The following is an 18,430-nucleotide window of genomic DNA, read 5'->3' as shown; positions in this document are numbered from 1 at the left end:
TCCCGGAGTTTATAGCTTCAGTGTAAGCCTTTTTAGGCTCCTATATGGGTGTACCAGTAGAATTGAGTCGAAGCAAAATCTTTGACTTTGGGGTTTCTAGTTGATAAGGTGGTTCAGCGTCTTTTCTCCTTTGCTTCATTGGGTCTTTCTTCGGCAGCTAAGTTGGTTATTATAAACTCTATTCTGGTTGCTTCTTTTAATCATATTCTCATTGTGTTCAAGATCCCTCCTTCGGTTTGCTCCAAGATATACAGTCTTTTGGCCCGTTTCTGGTGGAAATCAGATTCTTAGTCTCGCGGTTTAGCTTTACATTCCAAGACTCTCTTGCATACACCTAAAGGAATGGGAGGTCTGGGCATTCGTAAACTTGAGAGTTTTAATTGGTCCTTTTGGCTCTTCAGTGTTGGCGCATTCATCATCATCCTCAGCTTTTAGTCTATAGGTTATTCACAACTAAATACCTTTCCCTTCGGTCGTTTCACACTACGAGGATTCCTTCCTCGTCGTGGGGTTGTCGTGGTTTGCTTTCAGGTTTGGCTGTTCAATTTGATGGTATTGCTTGGAAGGTGACTCGGGGTCTCATGTTCGCCTCCTTGAGGACACCTGGGTTCCCGGAGAACCTTTGACTATTCGTCAGGGTTCGAGTGCGACGGATGTTCCGTCTCATGTTTCTTCTATTAATCCGCATTCTTACGGCGTGGGATTCCAATGCTATTCATAGGCTTTTTAAGCCCTCTTCGGCTCTTCGCATTCTAGCTCAAGAACGTCCTAGTAGGCCTATGGATGATTTCGTTTACTGGAATTTCTTGAGGGACGGGGACTTTAATACTAAGTCTGCCTATGCCATGTTGCTTCAGAAGTCTGTGGGTTCAGCTGTGGCAACTACGCTCCCAGCCTCGTGGTGGAAGATATCTTAGGGTTTAACATTACTCCCGGAGCTGTAATGCTTTATCTGGAAAGTTCTTAATAATGCCTTGCCTCTTTTTGATGTTTTACAGGCTAACGGGATCCCTGTGTCTTCGACATGTGTTTTTTGTCATGGCCATTCGGAGATTTCAGCTCATCTGTTTCGGGATTGTCCGGTTGTTAGCAACATTTGGGCCTCTTCTTCTAATGGCTCCATTTTTTCGGTCTCGCTTAACAAGCCTTTTCCGGAAGCCTTTGTTGATGTGGTTTTGGATTTACGACACACCAGGAATTGGGATGACTGGGTTTCATTGGCGTCCTTTCTTTGGGCTGTTTGGCTAGCTAGTAATCAGAAAGTTTTCCAGAAGGCCGTTTTATCTCCGGCTCTTGTCCTACATTTAATGTACGACTGGATTTCAAGAAGTTCTTCAGCCTAGAGTTTCGAACTCTCACTCGTTCTTCAGCCAGACGTCCTTTCTCTAGGACAGGAGACAATTCGGCTACGTGTTGTCTTCGTGGTTCCCTGACCTCTTCCTTTGAGATTTGTCTTGTGTTTAAAGGAGCATGCAGGGTTCAGGACAATACGACTGGTGCTTGGGTGGATTTTTCGGAGCCTGATTCAAATCAGGTATTGGGCAGGGGCTTTAAGGCCTTCAATTCTAGTTCGACACTTCATTCAGAATTACAGGCTTGTCTCTGAGCGCTTCGAGTGGCGATTCGACGCGGTTATCGTCGTCGGCTGGTTTACACTATTAACTTTAGTTTCTTTCCTCCGTAAGGTTACGAATAGGGATATTTCGAGCGTCTGGCTGCTTCAAGATAATCGTACAGTTATCCGGTAACTCTCTGCTTGTGAACTTCGAAAAGTTCTACAGCAATGGGTCGCTCCTGCTCACTGGTTGGCAATGAAGGCTCGTCGTCGAGATTTCCTATAGTGGTCCTTTTAGCTTGTTTTGTTTTGTTTTGTTTTTTTCTGTTCTTTTCGTTGTTTGCTCGTCTTGTAAAAAAAAAAACAAAAAAACAAAAAATAAAAACATATTGATGAACGAGTAAATCATTCTTTGATTTGTTCTTATGTAACTAGTTTCATAATATTTTTTAAAAAATTTTTTTTAATAAAACCAATTTCATCATCTATTTTAGGACCTTCAAACTGGTGATTGCCTTCATGTAAGTAACTTTGCCGTACCATCTTCCAAACAGCAAAGGTAAATTTAAGTAAGAAACCTACAACAAAATGGTATGTTAATGACTCAAGACTTTCTAAGTCGTTAATAGGGTTTCTCATAGGAACCTAACCACCCATAACTGATCTCCGAATCCGAATTAGCCCAAAGGTTGAACCTCCCCTAGTCTGTTCAAATCAATCATCGAAATTCTTCTTTTCATCCTTTGGGGTTTACAATTCAACCTAATAAGTTCGCGTATGCAATCTTCTCAAAGCTAAGACTTTATACGAGGACTGAGAAAGCACATTCTATGATTGGTAGACCAAAACCATCTCTCCAATTACCATCAAACTATGTCATTAAACCTTGATGAAGATCCAAAAGAACACAGACCATCTGATTTTGACAGTAGACTTTATGGTCGTTACCAGTTGTTCAAGTGTGAGCTACTGGAGGCAGCCAAATCATCCATATAGTATGACAGGAACTCCATAAAAAGGGGGGCAGAGGAATCATCTAGCACTGGTTGAGATACAACAAAGCAATTACTATACATTTACTTCAACTCATTATACAGTAGGTTTACTGGTTAATAGAGCAGTGGTTTACAAACAAAAGCCTCAATATCGACAGCTCTCAGGAAAACTTTGGGAAGCAGGCAGGGCACCCAGCTAGTGTGTACAAAGAATGGTATAAATCATTGAAACTAACCTACATTATGATCTAAAGACTACCTAATTAACATGTACAAAAGGATGGCTTCACTACAAAACATAAGGAAGCCATCAATAATTTTGATAGCTACTGATGAATTGATGAACTAAGCAGCTCATAAACGATTGGTAGGATCAGTATTTGGAGATTCTGGATGCAAAGAGGAATCTCGTGGAAGCGTTAAGTAATCAGAGTCAAAGAGTGGTTTTAACTGCCTCTCAACCTCTTGACTTAAGAAATTAAACTCTTCATGAATCATGGATACAGCAGACTTGCAAGATTCCTCATCCCTAAATGCTAGAGTCCATCTTCCATCAACCAAAGTCCGTGCCTTTGCTTTTCCTAATGCAGCAGTTTTTGAAGGATTCAGGGACTGTAATGTTGGTGGACGAATCCTCAAGTGTAGCCATCTAGGGTGCTTGTCATCTATTCGGGGCTGCAGCACAGAAAACCAAGATGTAGGGATGGCACAAGAATAGAATGTCGTTAATTAATGATTGCAATAAATAAAACTTTACAGCACAGTTGATTTACAGTAATTATTGTCATAAAGGCATTTAAGTTTAACACATACATTACAGGCAGCCAAAGGAGCCACAACACGAACAACTCCAACATTTTGTCTCAAGGGGAGTTCTTCTACGAGCACAATCCAGCCAGATGTTCCCATTGATACAGCTTGAAACCAAACATAACGTTCTTTACCTCTTTCGAATGCAATTCTACAAGGAATGGCATCAACTGTATGTAATAGCGAGAACTTTATTATTCTTTCTTAAGCTAAATTTGAAAATTATTCTGAACAGCCTCTTACTCATAAAAAACATAGTGAGAGGGTGAGACAAATAACCAAGACAGAACACTGACCAAGTTTTAACTCAACACCTTGCTTTGGGCCAACAGTGTCAAGACCCATGGCTCTGCCACGAGAATTTTGAGGTATGTCAACCGGAGGAAAAATTGGTGCATGATCAGGCAATGGTATGCCTTGTGAGAAAACTTGAAGTTGATAAAGAAGTACAAATGCCTGCATTGGGAAGCATTTCAAAATTATTAAATCTATACGATCTTCATTCCAAGTGTGTGTGACACTTGTGACGTAGTTGGCGGAAGCATTAGCATGTGCTACTTTCCAGTAAGGGCTGTGCATGGGGACTATTTTTAGTTGGACCACAAACTGTTCAACTGTCTCCAAGACAGCTTAAACCAAGTTGCGATATTGATAAGAGCACACAAATGAATTACAGGCCATGAAAAAAAGGACACCATGGTGCCACTGCACAGCATTCATTGCATCTTACCTGTACCACCTCATACATTCTCTCTCCAGCCGCCAAAGATTCACTTGAGATGACGCCTACAAAAGATGAATATTTTAGTCATCTTTCTGTAGAAGACACATGTTACTTATGTAACAAAGACAAATACAATTCACAAGTTTCATTATATAACCTCCTGAAGAAGACGGCAAAAGCATGCACCTCAACTCATTCCTAGGGGATGAGGATTCTGTCACTACAACAGCACGAAATCAGAAAACAAGACCACAAAAACACATATAAATGTACAGTCAGCAGGTGCTGATAAGTTAGATACCTTTTTTGCACTTTCTCCACTCATCACAAAGAACCGAGATAAGTAAATCAGCCCATGTTCCTCTTGCCTCCAAGAGGATATTGCTAGAGCTTTTAACAAAAGATTCCTGCCCATGCAACATCCATAATGTCATTAAAAGTGAACAATACATTCAAAACTGGGAATACCCCTGCATGGGTGGTCCCTCTGTCATCTTCTCATTAGTCTTAACAGTAATTTGACAGAACTCGAATAAAAGGATGAAGAGCTTAACTAACATAACTATATATTTACTATTACGCAGTGAATTGATGGATAGCTCAAGATACTAGCAGCCAAATGTTTGTAAACTTTGACTCAATAAGTCAAGAGAGACATTGGGATGGACTACAATAAAGGACGTGTACACTGGGTCAGTTTCAGACATCATTTACAGACAATGTTACAAAAGGGTGACTATCATAAGCCACAATAATCATAGATAAATAAATATGATAAAATATAATCAACATAAGACGTGTCATTCAAGGAGTTGAATCAGACAAATTTGTGCAGCTAAAGGAAGTCACAATAGCTCCACTTCAACCTTGAAATTGTCGTTTCTTTTAACTTCCATAAAATCTAGTTTTTCTCAACTGAACAATGATGTGGAGTTTTACCATATGAGATTATGAGCTACTTTTACACTTATTTTTGAGGACATTGCAGCGTAATTTTGAATTTTTATTCAGCTGTCACCGTAAGTTAGGTCAGTATTCAGGATATCCAGCAAGATTGTAAATGATTGAATTCCTGACAATATATATTTTGTGGTTTAGGTAGTTTCCATATTCCTTGATATCTACTAACAAGAGATGCTAATGTTGTCAATTTACAAGATAACTATGCATTTTACTGGCATATATTTGTTGATAACAAATAAAACTTGTGGCAAATTGGCAATTACTAAATACCCTTTCTTGGTAGGAGAGAGTTCTTACTCTGAGCAGCTTAAGATGTTGCATATTAAATTCTGCCTCACTATAAGGGAGCAACTGCCTCAAAAGCCAACCACCATGCCACAAGGTCCCGGCAGAAATATCTGACCGGCAGAAAAGGTTAACCAATGCATCAAGCACCTGAAACAAAAAACTTACCATTAAATCCTCTAAACCATGATAAATGGGCAAAAGGTGCATGGGCAGGCAAGCAAAGACCAAAGCTGTCCTCACTTCCCATAGCGTGGCCGGTATGAAATTTGAAGTAATAAAAACTCATGCAAACATATACAATCACAAGACAACCAGGTAAAAGCTGAATATAAATACCCAAAACCACCTCCAAGATGACTAGCACTAACTCCATTATTTTATCCATCCACTTTCCAGGTTAGTGTTTTTTTTTTTTTTTTTTTTTTTTTTTTTTTTCTGTTTGGCTCTACCACTTTTACCTTAAAATGATAACACCTTATACCATCTTATCCATTTACCCCACAATTAATCCACCTTTTCCTCACACGCCAACTTTCTACTTCCTATCTCTTACTTTATCCACCATTTTCTTACACACTCTCATCTTTTTCTCACTTTATTTCTTCAAGCTGAATATAAGAGTATTACTATCATCAGGAAGGAAATTTGAAGACTATAGAATAGCTCCAACCCTACAAAATTTTGATCAGTGCTAAGCCAAATCCAGCACTCCCTTAGACATTAATTCATCCTGGAGCATCTGAAAACCTTACAAATAAGCTGTCTGGTTCTCAAACTGGGACAATGAAAACATATCCAAGAGCATGCCATATAAAAAATCTTTCACATGGAGAGTAATCATCATTGCTTTGGAAACTAACTGACGAGCATCTTCACCATTGTCGGACACTGAATTTTGTACAAAATTGTGTATATCTCTGATTTCTCCACTAACTTGAAAGAGCTCTCCAATTCTCTTCAGTAATATTATTTACAGAGCTGCAAAAGAAATTTTACTCACATGCCACTTCCGAATAGCCTTTCCTCCAATTTCAGACATTCAACCATTAGCACTAACAGTTGGTGATGCATAAACTTCGGGACGAGCACGTTAATCAAAACAATCATGTCAATAAACTTACTGCAAAAAAATTGTCCTAAGCATTATGGACCAGGAACTTCAAGATCATACAATACAGGACTTCACTCATACCAAAGGCAGATATTAACTAAAAAATAAGAGCCTTTGAATCGCACTATCTACTGTCTCAAATAATTAATTGCTTGATTTGTTCGGGAGTTATATCAGCATGTCAGGAAAACTCCACATAAATGTCCCAATCTAACAAGTCTTCTTTGTCCATACTTGATTTATTCAGGAGTTACACCAATAAGCCTCTAGCTCCTTTACGAATCTCACATGCCTCAACAAACTTTCCTTCAAAATTCCCTTATGGAGAGAGAGAGAGAGAGAGAGAGAGAGAGAGAGGAGGGGGGGGGGGGTTGACAAAAGAATTTTTAACATAGATTTAAATATTAAAGACTTCAATAGATTGAATCCAGCCAATACCTGAGATCTGCATGAGCGCGGGCTTGATCTAGGTTCAAAGGAAGTAGAAACCCCATATTCCTGCATATATATGCAGATCCAAGGAAAAAGAGCATAGTTAAGATGGATAAACTTTGTGCAGTTACATTCATAGCTACACAGCACACATAGAAAATTGAGAAATGATGCTAGAGATGTGGTCTAAGTCATCAAAGTAAAAATAATTCATGCACGAACTTGTAAAATTAGTAAGTAATAAAAACTGCCCTTGAGCAGATAAACTATTTGCCTGGTTATAATCATGAAAGTCTTGTTCAATCAAAACTGAGATGATAAAAACAAGGGGTGGAAATTGGCAATTATAATTTCTCGCCAAATAACAGGCTAACAGCTTTTGAACAGTGCTCAAGATCATCACCCCAGCCCCAATGCCTAAGCAAGGTATAAGGAAGACACATGTTCACAGCCTTCCCTCTGCAATACAGAGAGCCAAGAGAGGCTATTCCTTCAAACCCCTGATGGTAAATTGACAATACTTCGCACACATCCAGAAATTTTACAGAAGATAATATGCACAAGATATTAATTAATTCATTGTAAGGTAATCCATTATAACCTAAACCTTAAACGCTGTCAGTGATGTCCCTTTCAGCTCTATTGGAAATGATATAAATAACCTCTCTTGGATCTTCATTTAACGCCATTAAGGCTCCTCATAAGATCATTCAAAGTTGAGGGCTGAGGCTTACCAACGTCTATGATTATAGCCTATGGGAAGGGGTGAACATGATACTAGTAAAAACATAAAATATCATCTCCTGAATCATGTTGCAAAAGTCTATACCCAGGTCCAAGGTTGAGATTTTATTACTACTGACATCACTCACCTAATATGTATTATTTCACCATGTGTATAGAGTTCCAGAGGTCAACTACAATTTGGAGATATATTACATATTAGATCCACTCAAAATGTCCAATATTTATGTCTCACTTTCCTTAATTGGCCTGGGTATTTGAAGGTGAAATGAGGAGTCAAATCAAATTAAATAAAAAAACAACTTAATTCCAGAATCACAAACAGATTGATAATGTCTCAAGAAAAATCTCATCCCTTACCAAACATATAAATCAAACCTAGCAAAAAGAACTTCACCTCAACACTTAAATAGGACCCTTTCTTTCCTTATTTGTTAGCCTTATAACTACAGCTGTTTAGCATACACTCCAACTCTCCAAGGTTTGGGCTAGAAAGCCTAGAATAATACTTTTTTTTTTTTCCAGTTACAAGCCAACTTCTTTCATATACATAAGCAGCTTCTTCCGGTTCCATCCTTCTCATTAAACATCACTACATCAATAGTTCAAGATAAACAGCTTTGATTTGCCTCTAATTCAAAAATGATACATGTGCCTATACCGTCAGTCTGCCACATATAAATTTTTGCATCCAAGTTTCTCAATGAATGTTTTTTATCAATTAAGACTAGCACAACATCCTTCCAGTTTCATCCTTCTCATTAATATCACTTTACTGTTTTCCCAGTTTGTTGTAGGGTTACTGCAGACAAGGAGAATATGCAAGTCCTCAAGAAGCCCTTGTCGTGAAGAATAAAAAAGACCAATCATTTGAATATGTCTAGGACCCATGCAATATCCTGTTGGATATTTCTGAATACACTAGCCAAACTCATCTGAACCTGAATATCCAAGAACAGAAGATTTAGAACTACTAAGAGGTGAAGCCTGAGACCTCTTATCTATGATACTTAAGACTTCTCAAAGCACACATTTTTTTTCTTAAAGGTGTTAACAAAGCTTCACTTTAAAGTTATTGACTTATTGCAGTTTGAAAAAGAAGGATAAAAAGGTTAGCTTGCTAATGTGTGCATAATGGTCTTGTAAGCAATTAGATGATGCAATTGGAACAAAGGAGATGTACAAATTCTTATAGCATAGCTTTGCCCTTGTAAAGGTTTCAAATATCTATTATGACGGTTAGCTGAAGTCGAGTATTGTTGGCCTCTGTACAATATTTGATGTCCCTTGAATATGTAAAAAGTGGTTTAGACTAGAGAGAGCATGGGATTCATCTCCTTAGCCCTCTTGGACACAAGCCTGATTACCCACTTGGATAATATTATCATTTGTGAGGTGCATTACTCATAGGCAGTACTCTGCCCAAGACCACTAAGAACACAATCCCTCCCACCCACCCACCCACCCCCGGTCCTTTCCTTGCTTATGTTTCTTTTTACACATAAATCATCATAAGTAACTAGTAACAAATAGAGGAAAACATAGAAAGATTATGCACCTTGAGTTTTTGTAAGTAGCTATCCAGCTCACTAACAAAACCAAATCTTGTCGAGTTACTTCCTGAAGAGAAAAGTTGTTCTTCACCTGAGCTCTCGCCAACAAGAGCTTGCTGCAAAAGACAAGCCACTTATCATGTATAGAGGTCGTTAATTGCTTCAGTATAGAAAACAAAAGATGTATGGGGCTGAAGCAAACAAACATATAATATTGTTCTCTTGCGGAGAGGAAAGTGTTCAAAGCTTGAAATTAGCATTGATTCCCATAAATGTGGATTATGAACTACTAACACATGTTTTCCAATGGTGGAATATGAAAGTTACTAAGATAGCTGTGAGAAGGAATAATGATTTCTCTAGACCCATATACAGCCGCAGTTGGCTAAACAATTACTCATGTGCAATTATACCTCTTTGACAAAGAGAATCACAATTCTTGATTGATCAAATAAATTTGTTTTAAGCATCAAAGATGGCTTCCTGAATAGAAGGAAAAAGACTATAGAATGCTTCATGATAAGCATTAAAAGAAATATGTTACTTTATGCTCATCTCTATAATGGCTACAACTATATCCTTTTGAGTTTTGTTAACACCCTTCATACAAAGCGAACCTTGTTTCCGGGATAAGCAGATGTATAAAATGACCTGGGCTTCATCTCAAATGCCTTCCTATCTTTATTTTAGAGATCTACTTAGAATTGGCAGTGGCATCAATACCACCAAGCAGGGCCCTTGACTCTCAAAGTCTCAATACCTTATTTCCAGTGTAATGTTTTATAGAAAAATGAACCACCTAGTTTGGTAAAACAAAATGCAGAACAGCTTCTCATCAAATTTTTTTTACCAAGGAAATCTGTAATGCTCTTTATAAAATCCTCACTTAAAATTGCTAAAATCTAGCATGTTTTAAAGTGTGTCTGCACCTAAAATTACATTAATAAAACATTCCCTAACCACGGCTGCCACCATTACAGATCAAAAACTTCATCAACCATCAAGCACTGAAAGATCCAAAAGCGCCACATATCTCAATCTCCGGATGACTTTCAACTTTTCAAGTCCAGCTAGCACTTGTCTCATAGTCTCATGCAAAATTGGAATCGATAAGCTTATATCGTTGACCTTAAATTGTCAAAAGATGCAGGCATATATTAATCAGTTACTCTGCAGTGCAGAAATTCCATGGTCTCTAGCTCTCCTTAGGGCTGCAATAGCATTACCCATAAATAAATGAAAAAATGCATGTATAATCATGCAAAAGCGCTGATAGGTTAATGAAGAGGCATACAAAGAGGTATATCTCCAAAGTAATAATTGACAACATTAAGAAACATAACACAAGAATCTTCCAGCTGCAAAACTTCCAATAGTTTATGTTTGAAGCTCTCATAATCCATAAAGCTTAATCTTAGTTGCTAGCATTTCTGTTCCTTATCCACTCCACATTCTGCTCGAGAATAATGTCAGAATCTTGCGCTTCAATCTTTCTACTTATGGAACACGATATTATGTATGGTAACCCTATATGGCTATAGTACAATTAATTTTTCAAACAACCTTCACCTATTTGACATTCTACGAAATAACCCAAAATTTAAATAAAACACTTAGGTACGTACATCGCTTGAAGGGACTGCCTAGTTATTGCGGTTCATATTGAAAAATAACCTACCATCTTCAAGTCTTTTAATTATCACTTTATCAGATTTGACTTCATATAAGGCTGCAAAAAAGTACAGCATCCACAACTCTCCCCCCCCCCAAACACACACACACCCAAAAAAATTAAAAAAATTTATATAAATAAATAAATAAAAAAGGGAAGAAAATTTGCAACTGCTTCTTTCTCTTTCAAGCCCTCAAACCAGCTTAAATTGTTATCCAACTTTCCCTCTTCATATAAGGCTTATAAACCTTATGACCATCAAGGACTACCATTTAATAATATCAAACTTCATACCCAAGGACAAAACCTAAATATACTAAGCACCCAAACTTCCATACGCCAATACAAATCCCAAAAAAAAAAAAAAAAAAAAAAAAAAAAAAAAAAAAAAAAATCAAAAAATTCAAAAAATTGGAGAAACCTAATACACTTTCCCATTCATATTTTTCATAATCTTTCATAAATAGCATATGCAGTCCAATAAAAGTATTACTCCCACAGTTCCTCTAATTGATAGTCCCTTTTGGGCAATTTTTACGGGAATTAATAAGCATAAATAAGTAGTTAAAGTACATTGAAAAGATAAATTCACATTGGGTATGCAAAAAAGTAGAGAGAGAAAGTAATAAAAGTACATGAAAAAACAAAATTTATATGAGATAGTTAAACTTGCACAAATATTGTTGCAAATTGAAGGGAATTATGGTAAAAAATTAATATAAGTGGTTGTTGGAAAAAGCAAATGGGGTGAACATTTTGGGACTAAAATTTAGCTAAAAGGGACTATCAATAAGGGACCCGGGGGGGTTTATAAGTTTAAAACCAAAAACCTTTGCAAAGTGAGGACACACATGTTAACATAGTGAGCAAAAATAAGTATTTTCTAATAAGTAAAATATACATACCAGTAAGAGTTTCTTATGTTGCTTCCGTTTTGGAAGAATTCCAAAAGCATCTAGCATTGACTCCTCGAGTTCTAAAATTATTAGAAAGCTTTGGTAAGAAATTAGCAAGAGAAATACTCCCCCTGTCCCATATAATTCGGATAAACAATTGGAAGAATGTCACGTAAAGCATTTCCACAAGCACATTTCATTTTCAATTCTATTGCAAAGGAAGATTTACATTTTGTTGATTTATCATCCTGGTAAAGAGATGTCAGAACTTTAAGTGTTTAACCTCATACGCCTAATGGTTTGATGTACAATTCAAACCCTTCATTTGTAGTTCTCTAAAACCAAAATTGACAATAATTTCAGGTGAAAAATTTTAAGTAACTTCAACAAACTTGATGGGATAGCTTAGTATCCAAGCCACCTAAAATCAAATTTATTACCTTTGGTTTGCGACAATGTAGCAACTACACTTAATGATCCCAAAACTTGTACGTCGTTGCCTACATTAAGATAAGAAAGAACAGTCTCCCTGCATTCAAAATATAATTCATTAATTCCAATACGAACTCCATATGATAGAAGTACTTAACTAAACAATATAATAATTTTTAAATTTCTATAGTTACCTAGAAACAAGAGTCTAAGTCAAGCTTTCAGGAAGGGAAAGACCTTATAAACCAATGTTAAGGAAAATGAACTCATAACAGAAGCATACAAATAATTAAAACACCTTATAAAATATATAATTAAGCTGATCCTGGCTCCAACAATCGGAAATGAAAAAACAACAGCACAACGTAAGATGGCTTGGTTTACTATACAAGTACACAGCTAAAACTGTTTCTGAACCCACAACAAAAAGTAAAAAGAAAAAGTTACAAAATTAACATGATAGCTTGGATTCTGATTTTACCTGAGAGACTGATTTGGATCACCACAACTATCTTGCAAGCTGACATCATCAGGAATAGAAAGTTTCAAATTTCCTTCATCCTCTGCTACATATCCATTACTACTTTGAGCATTTTCTTCAGTTTTTAGATGTTGAAGTTTGTAAGAGATTGCAGCACCATTCATTTGAGCTTCTGGAAGTGATACAAAGGCCCCTTGTGGACAAAAGAAGGCGGCAACAATGGTATTTGCCAAATCTTTGATTTTGACTATTCTCAAAATGCAACAAAGCAGATACAATGATGTGACAGCTCCAATTCCTACGCCCTGGATGCAAAAGCTACAGAAGTCTTTACAACTAATACAAAAGAAGCACTGGTCATCATAGTCACTACAAAAAATATCACAACTCTCTTCCAATTTTCCTTTCAAGAAAATGCTGAAAATTCAAGTAAGCCACACCATATTGGAATATAGAATTGGCGATAAAACTGCGACAATCAAATAAGTGTGAAAAGGAATACGAATAAAGAGGATTAACAGGCAGTATTAAGTTTCACACTTACAGCCTCAATCAGAGAAGGCAGCAACAGTGGCAATATCAAAAGCCGCAGCAAATTGTCTGTTATCAATTTGTCCACATCTGGAATCCCTGCTGAGATAACATCACTAAAATAATACAGATTGTCCTCAATTTCATCCGCAAAAGCGATGATGCTAGATGAAAAATCCTTTGATGTTTCCCTGTGTCAAACGAAGAAATAAAGTATGCTAAGTAAAAGTTTGGCCTCTGTTTTATCAATTGACATTGCAGTATGAGAGCTTACTGTGAAGCCTGAACAACCAGATCATTCAATGTGAGGCACTGCTTCTTGAAAAAAGAAACCAAATCGGTAAAATAATTGGCAAGTGTTCCGCTGGCGACATATCTATTTACACTCTCATCCCCAACTACAAACCAAGAAAGAAGATAGGAATTTATAAGGTACTTATTTAAGGAATAGATAATAATAATAATAATAATAATAATAACAATAACAATAACAATAACAATAACAATAACAATAACAATAATAATAATAATAACAATTAAAAGGGGGGGGGGGGGGGGGGGGGGGGGGGGGGGCGTAACTGACCATGGTAAACATTAAGAGTTAATGCACGTATAGCAATACGTATCATACTCTCTTCATGGAAGGCATATTGGATGGCTTCAACATACAATGGGAACGATACCACCTCATCCTAGTTCAGGAAACAGGAGAATATTAAGGAAAGAAATTCATAGTGAAAAGAGAATCTTCCATAAATATTAGACACACACTGGGTATGCAAATCTATCACCAGTTTGCTACAAAACAAAACTTGCATCAATTAGCATTTTTAAACTTCGAAGGTTGTGGTTATTTCCTAAAATACAAAAGTCTTGTATGAATCACCATCTACGATTTAAACACCCTAGTCTCGCCATCAACTCTTAAAATCATTAACCAAGAACTTTCTTCATAAACAGCTTATATAACTACTTTTTCCACACTGTTCCACCCTTTTAATTATGAAGAGAGATAGACAGCAAGCTTTGATGACTATCCATCATCACAAGCAGTTTTGGTGAAAACCAGAACAGCCATCCACATCAGACCCTGATATAGCATGACAGTAAATGACGTTATGAAACAAATAGAAAATATTAAGCTTACATTCTGTGTCTTCACAAGCAATGCTATTGTGCTCTTGTTCAGATGCCCACTTATTGCTCTGCACGAATCCCAAAAAGCAACTCATTATAGCTCATTGCAAATACAGAATCAACAACAAAAGAATTAATGAAAGGAGTACATCATTAGAAGAGAACAGACCTTAGAAAGGATATATAATATGACAACAGCTCTTCATTTCGAAAGTCAAAGGAATAAGTTATGAGATAGTTAATGTGCTCATTGCTGAAGAGATAATCTATGAAATGACAAATATAGAAACTATCAGTTTACACACAGCAAACACAACCAACAAATGAGGATAGGGCTAACTTTAGACAACTCACATATTGCATGCTCATTTTTCAAGTTTTGAATCATGATGCTCATAGTCTGAAGTAATTGGAGCGAAACAGTGACAGTTCTACTGATCTTCAGAATGCGTATAAACTCTCCCAACACTTGCTTCTCCATAAAAAAACTGCAAATGAAGCAGATATGATAATAATATCAGAAGCTAGAATCGCTAAAGAATCCTTTACAAGAATTGCCTTAGTCACAGATTGTTTTGATTTTCTAAAAGCCGTCTTGTTTTATTTAAAAAGGGCAATACAAAGCCTACGTATAAGTATTTGAATCTCCAGGAAATTATAAAATTTGCATTAGTCCATTTCTCTTCGACATGGTGACATGGGCTTAGTAGTCATTGAAATAGCAAAATTTAAAACCCCAGATTTACCCTTGTGGAGACTTGCTTTGTCAAATATAATCCACCCAGGATAAACCAGGAGATTCCAGGCAGGAAACATAAATGGGTTCCAGACACAAGAGGTTAGTTCAAAAACCTGATGTTTCCAGTGATAAAAGCTTGCATATTTATAAATTTTTTGAAAGAAAGCTTTCTTCACCATCCTAAGTAAGTTATTTCAGAAGACATGTTACTGCTGAGTGATAAGATTTGTAAATATATTAATAAGGTTTATTCAGACTGTGAACATCAATAGGATGCCCAAAAGATGCACACTACAGTTGCTCTCTTTAAAAAGCATTGTCTTTGTATTATTAACAATGGATGATAAATTAATACAAATTACTCTAGATATTATATTGGAATTTTGTTTTCAAGTGTATTTTAGGTGATGATTACAACACTAGAAACAGTTTACCTAAATAATCGCTATTTTTGCAAGAAGGAAATTTTTAACCCTAAACTTTAACACAAACATTGCAGCAAGTACAGACAAGGAACAGCAAGCTATAAGTTGGACCAAAAGATAATCAAATCCCGAGTGATCTAAGATTGGAAGAAATTACAGGGCCCCTAATGACATCAGTCCAGCCAACAAGCAACACAGCAGACCCATATTCATCTCTCCAAACTCATCAGAATCTACTTACTCCAAATTCTGTTAATTTTTGCCGAAGATTGGTGCATCTAAGTTTCACAATTCCTTACCACATAGACACACATACAACAAGAGATGCATTACAGAAATTATTTATAAAATATTTCTGAGCTAATATGCTTACTCGAAGAAGGTTGAGTCATGCTGGTCTCCATATGTTACCAATTCCGCAATTGATCTCAGTGCCTCAATAACAAAATCCTTCATAAAATATACATTACATTCATAAATTAACCACAAAAGTCGGCTGCTTAAAAGTGAACTAAACATAAGATTCAGCTGACCTTATTAACTTCATTCACGATTTGAATCTTTTGCAGCTGTTCAGTTAGATATCTGCAGTTAAGGAGAAAAATCAACATGTAACATCAATGGAAAATTAGATCATACTCGCTTGACCAAATTGGCAACTTGGACAAACAGCCTAACACCACTAACTCTCCCAAGAAACCATAACAGAGTAACCAACTAAACCAAGTCAATTTCTATAAACATGGAAAACAATAAAATCAATAAAACAAGAAAATCAAAAATCAAAAGAACTCCAGCACATTACCAAATAGTAACTTTTCTATTCTACCAAAATTATGGACGTTTTATAGAACATATGCAGGTAGTAAACTGACTTAATTATTGGACAATCTTACTGATGCAAAATCAGCATGAATCAAATGTACACGGAAATGGGTGGTAAATGTGTACATAGGTCATGTAGTCATATATAGCTAACAAGATATGATAAGCAAATTAATAAGCAACAGATATAACTTAACATAAATGTTTGCACACAGAGTGATGAAGTGATCTCAGTATCTCACTCTTAGGACTATAACTAATTCTATTACTCAACCATGACATCATTATTTGAACTTTAGTCCCTTCCATATTACTTGGACATTTTTAAAGGCCCAATTACATATCAATACTATTTTAAAGAAGGTAACTTCTTCTAGATACTCTACAAAAAATTGGAGTTGTAATATCCAAAAGTGTCAGAATATCTCCAAATGCTCTAATGATCAATCAGCCACTCAATTCTATTACACATTCATTTTCATCTCTCCACATGTAATGTTTTTGCCGGTCAAGATAGAAATAATCGACAAAGAAACCCACAATAATAAAAGCACAGAATGAACTCAAACTTCTTGATCAAAATTACTCCCTCTATTAGAAGTTGATACCACATCATCTTAATCCCTCATACAAGTGAACATTACATGATTCACAACAATATTGTTGTGTCGATAGATACTTTCCCATCAGTCCATTTACGCAGTGCATTAATAAAATCCAATAGTAAAGCATACAATCATACTATGAAAAATGGAATATAAGATTACTTGCTCTGATATACATTTGTAGTAAATGAAACTATTGATTGTAAACAGAAACCAGTTGATTCATAGTTTCTATTTGTGATCCCCACTATAAGACTTAGGATTAAAAAAAAACCCGCCCGCCCACACCAGCAAGAAGTTCGGTTTCGCGGTCCTATACTCCCAGGAACACCAACAAAAAGAGAAATAGGCATAAGATAGCAAAAAACCCAGCAACAATACATCTCACTTTTTCTTTTCTTTTCCACATTTCGTATTTGCACATCCAAATCCCTCAATTAAACATTAAATCAACTAAGTCAAATCAGAAGAATTCGAAAACTATAAACAAACACTTAAAACTCAACTAAAGCATCAATTGAGTAAACTAGAAATTCAAAATCAGCTAACAAAAATTCATTCATAAAATTTAATTTAATAAATAACAATAATTGCAACATTAATTAATCAAAATGAACTTAAGATTGAGAACAAAGCAAACAAACCTGAGTTCCTCTAAAGAGAATCGATTTCGGGATCTCCAAAAGGAAAACCACATCATTAAACAATCAAGCCTTTAAAATTAACATCCTCAGCGATCATAAACTCAGCAAATTTCAAGCGAGTCAGATTAATTCCACATGAAACAGCAATCAATCAACCAATCAATCGATCAATCACAGTGTTAATTGTGATTCTAATTAATATAATTACGATGAATGTAAAGTTCCGGGATTAAACGAGAAAGATTAGGGTTTAGAATTGGGGGAATTGAAGAGGAGAGAGAAAAGAGGGGTAAAATGGCGATGATCGGTGGTAGGGAAAAAGCGTGAAGATTGTGTCGCCGGTAAGAAAGAAGCACGAAAGAGTGAGATTTGATTGTTTTTGGTGTCGACAAATTGTTTACTCCTTTTATTTGTGTCCTTGCCTGCTGTCAATTCTAAGTTGAATAGATTTAGGCCTTGTTTGGCAATTGACGATCGCCGTTAGCTGTTGACCGTTACTCTTGGCTTGTCTGACCAGCTGTATGTATTAATTTTTTATGTTCGTTGTTTGACTGTTGGCATTTAAAAAATATGAGTGGTAAAATTGGTTATTGGTTGTTAGCTGTTTGGGGCTAAAATTACCTTTAAGGGCATTGATATGTTTTAATGATCGTGTTTGGTAAATAGCTTAAAGTTGAAAGCTGAAACTGATTATGATAGTTGATTTTGACTAGCTGATTGTAATACTGATTTGACTAACTTATTTTATTAGTTTATTGTATAAAAGTGTTTGCTAAATAGTTGATAGCTTAAAGTTGGTTGAGTATGTGAAATGACCAATAAGCTAATTGTGGGGTAGGTAGTTTTGGTAGGATTTTAAATTTATTGG

General features: G+C 36.1%; 1 protein-coding gene across 3 annotated transcripts; it reads right to left on the bottom strand.

Annotated features, from left to right (window-relative positions):
- Positions 1–2,601: 2,601 nt before the first annotated feature.
- Positions 2,602–17,925, bottom strand: LOC145611746 (protein TRANSPARENT TESTA 9-like). 3 transcript variants are annotated; one of them, XM_081667109.1, is made up of 21 exons: positions 17,563–17,925; positions 16,022–16,073; positions 15,862–15,938; positions 14,679–14,812; positions 14,494–14,590; positions 14,335–14,392; positions 13,771–13,879; positions 13,462–13,585; positions 13,201–13,378; positions 12,657–12,961; positions 12,184–12,272; positions 11,753–11,823; positions 9,181–9,291; positions 6,885–6,944; positions 5,345–5,482; positions 4,386–4,491; positions 4,242–4,304; positions 4,091–4,146; positions 3,657–3,816; positions 3,364–3,530; positions 2,602–3,225 (listed from the first exon to the last, which is right to left on the bottom strand). In XM_081667109.1, the coding sequence occupies exons 1-21, from the start codon at positions 17,616–17,618 to the stop codon at positions 2,905–2,907; spliced, it is 2,532 nt and encodes an 843-aa protein (XP_081523235.1). In that variant the 5' UTR covers positions 17,619–17,925; the 3' UTR covers positions 2,602–2,904. The 3 variants fall into 3 exon arrangements, 2 of the variants coding, with proteins under 2 accessions (XP_081523235.1, XP_081523236.1); XM_081667110.1 differs by having other exon boundaries at positions 4,242–4,298; XR_014106445.1 differs by having other exon boundaries at positions 3,086–3,225; positions 3,364–3,511.
- Between the last annotated feature and the right edge of the window lie 505 nt (positions 17,926–18,430).

Source organism: Chenopodium album, chromosome 24, assembly GCF_948465745.1.
Source record: "Chenopodium album chromosome 24, dcCheAlbu1.1, whole genome shotgun sequence".
Classification (NCBI taxonomy): domain Eukaryota; kingdom Viridiplantae; phylum Streptophyta; class Magnoliopsida; order Caryophyllales; family Amaranthaceae; genus Chenopodium; species Chenopodium album.
The sequence above is the reverse complement of the archived record's forward strand: the minus strand, read 5'-3'. Positions and strand labels throughout refer to the sequence as shown.

Coding starts and splice junctions, on each gene's coding strand:
- LOC145611746 (XM_081667109.1), bottom strand. CDS start 17,618: ATGATGTGGTTTTCCTTTTGGAGATCCCGAAATCGATTCTCTTTAGAG. Junction 14,591..14,678: donor GAAAAATGAGCATGCAATAT/GTGAGTTGTCTA, acceptor GTCATTTCATAG/ATTATCTCTTCAGCAATGAG. Junction 4,492..5,344: donor AACATCTTAAGCTGCTCAGA/GTAAGAACTCTC, acceptor TTGCATGGGCAG/GAATCTTTTGTTAAAAGCTC.